This window comes from Halichoerus grypus, chromosome 8 (assembly GCF_964656455.1).
Source record: "Halichoerus grypus chromosome 8, mHalGry1.hap1.1, whole genome shotgun sequence".
Lineage (NCBI taxonomy): Eukaryota > Metazoa > Chordata > Mammalia > Carnivora > Phocidae > Halichoerus > Halichoerus grypus.
Window position 1 is genome coordinate 104,232,593 of NC_135719.1, and position 9,534 is coordinate 104,242,126.

Below are 9,534 nucleotides of genomic sequence, written 5' to 3' on the forward strand. Positions count from 1 at the left end.
ATTTGTTGCCAATGGCACTCCTGCCACGAGATATCCGCCACCATCCTGTTAGACTCAGTCACTCTGGGCACTTGTCCCAGCAGCTCTGTGATTTTGGATCTCCCAAAATTCAAAGCCTGTAGTAGGACATTAATTGATTGGTTGAGCCCAGTTCACTTACCCAAATCCTAGCTACCAGCGATATAAGAAAAGGAATATATCTATTTGCCTACTTTCATCTTTCTTTCTACCTATTTTGTGATTAAGTCAAATAGGAGAGGTATTTGCATACTGGACAGCCAAATGGCAAGTATCCATAGACAAGTTTTAATCTAGAGCTTAACGAGTTTGATCATCCTATGGTTGCCAAGTATTCCATCTTATTTTCTTTTCATTGAATGGCGCTGACTAGTTGATAGTGGTTTTATTAATAATTCAATAAATTTAGCTATAGTTATACTATGTTTTTAAAATATTTTTTTACAAGAATCTCAGAAATATTTACGCCTTTGTCTGACAGATCTAATGTCTTGGTAAGTTATACCAGTGATTAAGGTATTATTGCACTATACTATGCAAAAAATTGTGTGTGGAGGTATGTATTTGGGGAAGAGGAATAATAAAATAAGTAGAGTTCAGAATTCATAGACTTTTTAAAAAAGATTTTATTTATTTGTCAGAGAGACAGAGAGAGCACAAGTAGGGGGATAGGGGACAGAGGGAGAAGCAGGCTTTCTGCTGAGCAGGGAGCCCCATGCGGGACTCGATCCCAGGATCCTGGGATCATGACCTAAGCTGAAGGCAGATGCTTAACCGACTGAGCCACTCTGGCGTCCCCAAAATTCATTTTTAACGTGAAGGGAAGTTAGCAATGAGTTCAGTGGTTCTCAATTTTAGCTACACATTAGAATCACTCAGGGAGGCCTTAAAAAAGTACTGGTGGGTAGAACTTATACCCTAGATATTTTGACTTCATTGATCTGGGGTGGGGCCCAAGCATTTATGTGGTTTTAAAATGCCCCAGGTAATTTAAATGTACGGCCAGGGCTGAAAACCATTGCTCTAGTCCAGCTTACTGAGTTCACACAATTATTTGGTACAACAGAGAAAAGACCACCAGACTTGGATCAAAAAAATCTAAATTTGAACCTCTTTTGTACCATTTTATTGATCTTAAGAAAGTAGCTTATCCTCTCAGTGGCTCAGCTCTTTCAATTGTAAAGGGAAATACTATATACCGCCCTAATCAATTAAGAGAGATTTCTCCATTTCAGGAATAGAAAAAAATGATGATCAATGAGGATGAATAACTTACTCAAAGCTAATTACGAAGTATTGGGAGTAATTTAAGGATGTCATTTAGCTTTTTCTATTCACTTGTGCCACTAGACCATGTTGCCTCAGTGTTTATTTTTATGGTCCAAAGCCCTAACTATTAAACAATTTGCTAAAATATCAACTATAATTCGTTTTTAGTTTTATCATTCCCACTTTTAATAGGGAATGATAGGGACTGTCGTATCAATGCTAGGGACTAAGGATTCAAAAATGAAAAGGACATGAAACCTTTCTTAGCTTATAAACTGATAGGTATAATATGAAGGGAGGGCTAATTCTCCTGCCTCCATGTTTTGGTTGGAAAAGATTAGAAATTTTTCTAAAGATATACTTTATAATAGCTTCTTGTTTGCTCTTTATTTCTACTGCTACTAGGTTTTCTGGGGCTCTACGCTTCTTTAAACTAGATAGAACCCAATGCTGGGTAAGTGGACTAAGGGCTCAAAAATGAAGCCATAAACAGGGATGGTATCTTCCTTAAACAGGTATGTAGTCTGAACACCCTTGCTGTGTGGTCAGAATTGTCCTTAGCACTGCATGGGATAAAAAGAAATATATGACACAGTCATACAGAATAAATTATTAAGAGCTTTAGGAACTCAGAAATAGGGGTAAACAGAATGGGGTGCTATTTTAAAGACTTGTTCATTTCATTTTAAAGGCAAAAAGTTAAGCCATTTTTTTAAGTAAATATTTTTCTTATAACATGGTATTTTAGTCAGGAATATCACAAGATAATATATGTGGTTGTTCAGCAGATTAGAAATTATGGTGTTTTCTAGAAGGGGAGCCTGGTTTCTAAGTAAGCTGAAGAAACCTTTTCATTTATAGGCTTTAAATTAAAAAGCAGAGACTAATTTTTCTATAGTTTTGGAGTTTTGTGTTTGAAACTTAAAACAGAGAAACAGGGTACACACTGAGAAATGTAATATTTTGTTTCATAAATGCAAGTTTTAGTTTACCTGTAAAATATTTCACAGAACGGAAATATTTTTTAAATTCACTATTTTTGAATTGTTAACTGTTTCAAGAAGAAATCAAGAAAATGTTTCATCAGTGGTATGATTCAGTAATTGCCTAAATTGTTACTTTTTTTAAAAAGTTTTATTTATTTATTTGACCCAGAGAGACAAAGCGAGAGAAGGAACACAAGCAGGGGGAGTGGGAGAGGGAGAAGGAGGCTCCCCGCTGAGCAAGGAGCCCAATGTGGGGCTGGATCCCAGGACCCTGGGATCATGAGCTGAGCTGAAAGCAGACACCTAACGACTGAGCCACCCAGGTGCCCCCTAAATTGTTACTTTTTACAGATATTTTGGTTTTACTGAAATTCACTTATTTTCTCAATTGCCATGATTATATACAAAGTAAAAATTTTCACTGTATTTATTTTCTGGCCATTATTGTTTTATGATTATTACTTAAAATGATGAGCCACTCTACATATCCAATACTCTAACCCCAGATAAAAATAGTATGTCCCTTTCCTTTTTCGTTTGGTCTTATTTGTGGTATAAATGGCATTCATTCATTCAAATAATGATGTAACTTCTGATACTTACATGATGTCACTAGTGACATTATGTTGACAAAACAAGTCTCTGCCTTTATGAAGCTTGCATTCTGGTGGCATATAAACAGAAGACGGCTTTCAAAAATAAACTTTATAGCCCTAACACAGTGCCAGTGCCAGGTAGAGGCTAGTGCTTCCAGCTACTACTTCTGCTTTTCATTATATTACTCCTTCCACTGAAAAAGAAATCCAAGCCCAGCAGATCAAGCTCCCATCTACTTGGAAAAACTGGAATCTGCTCTGAGAAAACTATTATGTTGGAATGCAACAAAATACCTTTACTTGCCACATATAAAAAAATTCCTCCCTCAAATAAAATAAGTACTATGGTACTGTAACTGAGATTCCAAACAATTGTGTGAGGTAGCCAAGGAGATAGCATAATTAGGGGGTTAAGAGGATGAGTTACAGACTTACGATTTAATCTCAGTTCTGTGACCCTCAAAAAACAACTTAAATTCTTTGTCTCTGAGTTTCCTCAGATGTAAAATATTACTTCACATTTCTTCTTCAAAATTACTTCATATGATTGCTGTGAGGATTAAAAAATATATTTAAAGTATTTAGTACAGTGTTTGCCATAACAAACAATAAATGGTGACTATTTTTTATTAACAATATTATTCTTCGTCTGATTTTATAGATAAGGAAAATGAAGTTTAGGAAAGTTGAGGCCTAAGGATTCACAGCTATAAAACAGGCAACACTTTGAACCCTAATCTTCTCCAAAATCCTTCTTTCAGTTTTACGACAGTGTGCATTAAGGCAGATGGAAAGTAAATTGGATCATTGTCAGAACATTACTAACTCTAGTAAGTTTATTTCAGCTGAAGCTTATAAGGTTATCACTTAACCTATGTACCATTATCAAATATTCTTATATTATGAAATAAGTATGTTATCATATGCTGTTACAGCATCTACATTAAAAAATAACAAACGCTATTTCTTGTTTTTCCTCCCCTTGGTTCATTTATTTTAAGCTTCGCCTTACTTTAAGTCTAACTTGATCGCTAACCATTTGCTACAAAAAGGTTTCCTAAAGTCTTCCACAAACATTTTGTTATTTACCCTGAAACAGAGTACAGAGAGCAAGGTCAGCATTACACTTGGTTTACACATGAGATAACAAACTTAGCAAGGTTAAATGCCTAGATCCAGGCCACAAAAGTAGTTAGTCCGATTCTAAACCGTATGCTAAGATTATTATCGTCTAGGCTTCTTAAAGTTAAGAAAGGGTAGGTGAGAAGTTCCTGCTCATCACACTCAAGGGAAGTAATACTTATATATGAAAAGTTATCACCTTACACAGCTGAAAAGGCGGCAAGGCACGGGAACTCTGGTTAACACTGTCATTTTTAAGTAACGTGCACTGGTCCTGAAGAGATGTATAAAGATAGGGCTCAAACATTCAAAAGAAGGGTTTCATAGCAAACCCAAGCCCAGTAAAACGCTGCACGGCCTGCAGATTCCACACAAAACACGGGCCTCCCACGTGTCTTTCAGGAAATGCACAGAACACGAGGGATTAAGGAGGCCAAGGAGGGGCTGGGAGAGGTAGGAACAGCATGTTGGGCTTTCCCGGTGACTGAGGACGCGCGAGGGCTGGGGCGGGATGAAGGGAACTAGCGGAGCACCTGGCGGGCACCGTCGTCTGAGCACAAGTCTGGAAGCAGCATGGGGGAGGCTTTCATCGTGGGAGCGCGCTTCCCGCGGGCCCCACCCTGTGGAGCTCCCCAGCGGATTTGCTCCTCCGGTTCCAGTGGGGGTGGAGGAGGTGAGCGCGCGGAAGAGGAATACAGAAAGTACGCGAGCCGCTAGTGTAGGGACAGGTGGGCGCGGGTCAAAGTCCGAGTTTTGCGAGTCTAGGGTCTGGCCGCAGCCGCGAGGCCTCCGAGCCGCCGTAGCCCCGCCCCTCGCGCGTGGCGCCCATGACGCTAGGCGCGCGGGCCGCGCTCCTTACAGAGGTCGCTCTCGTCGAACGGTCGGCCTTGCTGCGCCTGCGTGGTCGGGAGGGGAAGTGAGGCGGTTTCTTCGGCGCCTTTTCCGGCGGCGGCGGCGGCGGCAGCGGCAGTGCTAGGAGGAGGAGGTGGAGGCCAGAGGGAGCCCGCGCTCAGGGCGGCGGCTGGAGGTAACCTCCTGGACTGAGCTGGAAAGGCGGGCCACTTCGGCCTCCGCTCCCCTCTGGTACTCCGCCAGTAACTCCCTTCTTCCTCTCTGTGTCTCTGCAGGCGGCGCACCGAGTTCCCGCGAGGATCAATGACCTGACGAGGCGCCGGAGCCGCGCTGACTCTAGGGTGGCCTGGGTCGGTGGTGAGCCCGGTGCTCGTGGAGCGGCGGGCGGGCCGGAGGGCCTCGGTCTCCCGCGGCGGAGTGAGGAGAAGGCGGAGGAGCGGGAACCGCGGCGGCGCTCGCGCGGCGCTTGCGGGGGGAAGGGCAGTTCCGGGCCGGGCCGCGCCTCAGCAGGGCGGCGGCTCTCCCGGCGCAGACTCAGGGCCCCGGCGGCAGCGGCGACTGGAGGAATCAAGTTGTGCGGCCGGTGATGCCCGAGTGAGTGGCTAGCCCGGGCCTCTGCCCCGAGGAGGCAACTCCCACGCAGGCCGCACGGGCGCCCTCGCGGCTGGGAGGCTTCGTTTCGGTTTCGCGGCGGCTGCGGCGTAGTTGGCTGAGGGGACCCGGGACACCTGAATGCCCCCGGCCCCGGCTCCTCCGACGCGATGGGGAAGGTGCTATCCAAGATCTTCGGGAACAAGGAAATGCGGATCCTCATGTTGGGCCTGGACGCGGCCGGCAAGACAACAATCCTGTACAAGTTGAAGCTGGGCCAGTCGGTGACCACCATTCCCACAGTGGGTTTCAACGTGGAGACGGTGACTTACAAAAACGTCAAGTTCAACGTATGGGATGTGGGCGGCCAGGACAAGATCCGGCCGCTCTGGCGGCATTACTACACCGGGACCCAGGGTCTGATCTTCGTAGTGGACTGCGCCGACCGCGACCGCATCGACGAGGCCCGCCAGGAGCTGCATCGCATTATCAATGACCGGGAGATGAGGGACGCCATAATCCTCATCTTCGCCAACAAACAGGACCTGCCTGATGCCATGAAACCCCACGAGATCCAGGAGAAACTGGGCCTGACCCGGATTCGGGACAGGAACTGGTATGTGCAGCCCTCCTGTGCCACCTCAGGGGATGGACTCTATGAGGGGCTCACATGGTTAACCTCTAACTACAAATCCTAATGAGCATTCTCCACCTATCCCCCCGGAAGGAGAGAAATCAAAAACCCATTCATAGGATTATCGCCACCATCACCTCTTTCAATTGCCACTTTCTGTTCTTCTGAATTTGAACTCTGGAGTTACTGTTCTTCGGTTGGGGAGGGGGGGGTTAGGGGTTTCCTTTTTTTGTTTTTCCTTGTTTTTTTCTTTTTTTCCCCTCTTTTTCTTTTTGCTTTGCGTTAGGATGCTCTGATCTGACAGTTGACATGAACACAGTGCTAGATGCTCGTATTGACTTCCAGCAAATGGGATGGGGGAAATATAGCAGTTTTTGGTAAAGTCCTTTATAATAATGGTTTGATTTTTTTTATTTCGAGAGAATCTTTTTTGCAATGTATGCTTTTTTCCTTTTTGCCCAGTTTCCTTATCACTTGCTGTAGATGGCTTATTTTGCATTCATGCAGACTATGTTGCAAGTCTGTTTCATCTAGTAAACTGAAAATTATTGCTTAATCAAACTGCCGTTTGTCTTTTATATTTAAGGCCCTTACCCCTCCCTTATGAGTTTTACCTTTAACTTAGGAAGTTCAAATGTGACCTTTTATATCTAAGACCAGTATAATAAACTTAGCCTACAGTGGCAAATAATGAGTAATATCATTGTAATATGTTCCAGTTGCACATCAGTATGTTAAACAGGTAATGTAAGAAGTTCTTTGAAATGTCAGCTATTAAGTTCTGAAACATACGTCATGCATGAGTAGGGATAAAACTCAAGTTCCTTATTACATAGCTAACTTACACTGCATAAAAAGATGAAAGTGTAACCCATCAACACAGATTTTTTTCACTGCAAAGTTAGCAACTTTGCTGTGCTTTCCCTCTTTTTTAACTTTAAAAGTAGACTCTTTCCAGAAAATGGAGCAATAATGGTGTATGCCACACACAGATGAGATATCTGTAGATATTTTAAGTGACTTTGGGGCAAAACTGGAATATATACTTTTACCACATTTCAAATGTCTAAGACCAATAATTTAAAAATTACTAGAATGTTTACTTTGTTCATTAATAAAGCATTTAACAATTCAAATTATATACACCTACCTAGTTGGAAAAATACACATTCCTGTTTTCACATTAGAGGAACTGATTAAGCTGAAGATAGAAGTCTTTTTTGTAGATGAGTGATCCACATCTCCATTAATTAGAACACTGGAAAAGATGTTTTATAAAAAAGATATTTAATTCTGTTTGATTGTAGGATTAACTCACAAATAGTCAGATATTCTGTTGGTTCATTAATACACTATCTCCTTTAAGGAAGGAAATGTGATGAATGAATGATGTGTAGACTTGAGGAATGACAAAGGGGAAGTAGGATGAAGAAAAAGAACCTACAGATGACAATGAATGTAAACTTATTTTTCTTCAAGGGTAAGCAGTGTGCTCACTGGTGATATCCAGATCCTAGCAAGATTACTTGCTTAGCTTGTTGGGACTGGTAACTAGATTATTGAGACCACTATGATGATACTTTGAACCAAATGTTAATGCTTGATACAGAATTGTGAGCAGCATCTGGTTCTCATATAGCCTTAAGGATTAATTTTAGAGATCCTCAAGGAATTAAACGTAGGGAATTTAAGAAATGTAGACTGCAAAGGCAGTATACAGGAAAAGGTGGAGTGGGTTTTATTCATGAGGGTGTCTGAAAACTAAAATGGAGCGGGATATCATGGTACATAGTTGGACAGTATTGGTCCTTCGTGCTTTGGCCATATTGTGTAATGGAGCTTTTACCAAAGATGTATGAGAAGCATAAGGCTATAAAAAGTTAACTATTGAAAGTAAAATTCTTGACACATTCTACTTAAAGCAGATGAGAGAAGGTGCTATGTTGTAGGCTCCTGATGGTGCAGAGGGATTTTTGAATTCAAAATGCAACTAAGGTATAAAGTTCTGTTTTGCTTTAGAAGGATCTCTAGAAATGAAGCTGACAGACACATCCGAGAACATTTTAGTTGCTTTTAAAATTCCCAAAGCTCCACCATAGTGTTTTAAATGATTGCATTTTAAGGTACATAAACATGGGTTATACAAATATCGATGCTATAGTAACATCTTTAGACAAGCACAAAGGTATAAATGCCTAAACTGGAGGAAACTTGAAACCCTCATCTTAATTCCTAAATGTAGTATTTCTAACTTGTGACAGACAGATTGATAGGCAGCCATTTTTTGTGTGTTTTAAAATAACTGGGAGCATAGTTAAAATTTTATACATCAAGTGATTGCTATTGAATGTTGCAGGTGAGATGTGGTTATTTTTAGTTTATTTGAAATGTCTAATTGAAGGGGGGAGAGGGGGAGCAAATATTTGAAATTTGGAAAACCCTAAACTTTTTGGTAAGAAATTGTAATTTTCATTTACATTTTCTTTAAGGATATAAAAGGTTGATAATTGATGTAGTTAAATTGAACCATAACCATTGGTGATCATGGGGCAGGTAATTGGAGCCTGCAGAAAAAGTTATTATCTAGGAATTTAAAAAATAAGATCCTGAAGTTTATGTTCAATTGCATCAATTTCTGTATTTATGTGAATTTATAAACTGCAGTAAGTTTTGAATGAGGTTAATCTTGTCTAATATAAGTAAATGAGTCTGTAGACTGTGATCTCCCCAAACTAAAAAGTACAGTACTTGGAATTGTGTTCTTTATGGTTGTAGTGTTGGTAAAGCACTAATATGCAGAAAATAAAGGAATTACACAGTGCAGTTTCTCACGTTATGTTACTCGTTTGGACTAGATTAAGTGGGACATGTGGTGTGTTGGGCCATGTTATTCTCCAGGGATATATGGTATAAAGTGACTCGATTTGGGAGTCACCTAGCTTTTATAAGAACAAAAAAGAATCATTTTGGTTCTTATAATGCTGGGTGTACAAGGTTTTGTACTGATTTAGCTCCACCAAACTTAATCTGATTTTGTGATAACTTAGGACACAAAAGCAGTTGAAAATACTTTTTGAGAATTAAGGTTCTAAGCAGTTTGTATTCTACCACTTTTCCAAAATCACAACCTTAACGTTTTCAGGAGTAGAGAATGTGTCTCTAAGGAATTGGCCTACAGAGTTGTCTCAACCCTTGACAATTGACTTTTAGATTTTAAAGTTGTCTTCCAAAAGCCAGTTGCTTGTCTCATAAGAATGGCAGAATTGTAGCCATTTAGAAAGTAAAATAGTAGATGAAGAATAACTTGTTGGATAAAAGGGTTTTTTAAACATTTCATTTTTTGTAAGCATTCTCCCTTGAATTAGCAATTTTTGTAACTTGATTTTAGAATGTCTTAGTGTGTTCTCTAGTATGATTTAACCCCCACATTAATGTTAATATACTTAGTACTGTGATTTACTAATGG

The 9,534-nt window shown here is 40.9% G+C and overlaps 1 protein-coding gene across 1 annotated transcript; it reads left to right on the plus strand.

Moving 5' to 3' along the window:
* Positions 1 to 4,864: 4,864 nt before the first annotated feature.
* ARF6 (ARF GTPase 6) lies at positions 4,865 to 8,891 on the plus strand. The gene is made up of 2 exons (XM_036110726.2): positions 4,865 to 5,018; positions 5,119 to 8,891. The coding sequence occupies exon 2, from the start codon at positions 5,605 to 5,607 to the stop codon at positions 6,130 to 6,132; it is 528 nt and encodes a 175-aa protein (XP_035966619.1). The 5' UTR covers positions 4,865 to 5,018; positions 5,119 to 5,604; the 3' UTR covers positions 6,133 to 8,891.
* Positions 8,892 to 9,534: the final 643 nt, after the last annotated feature.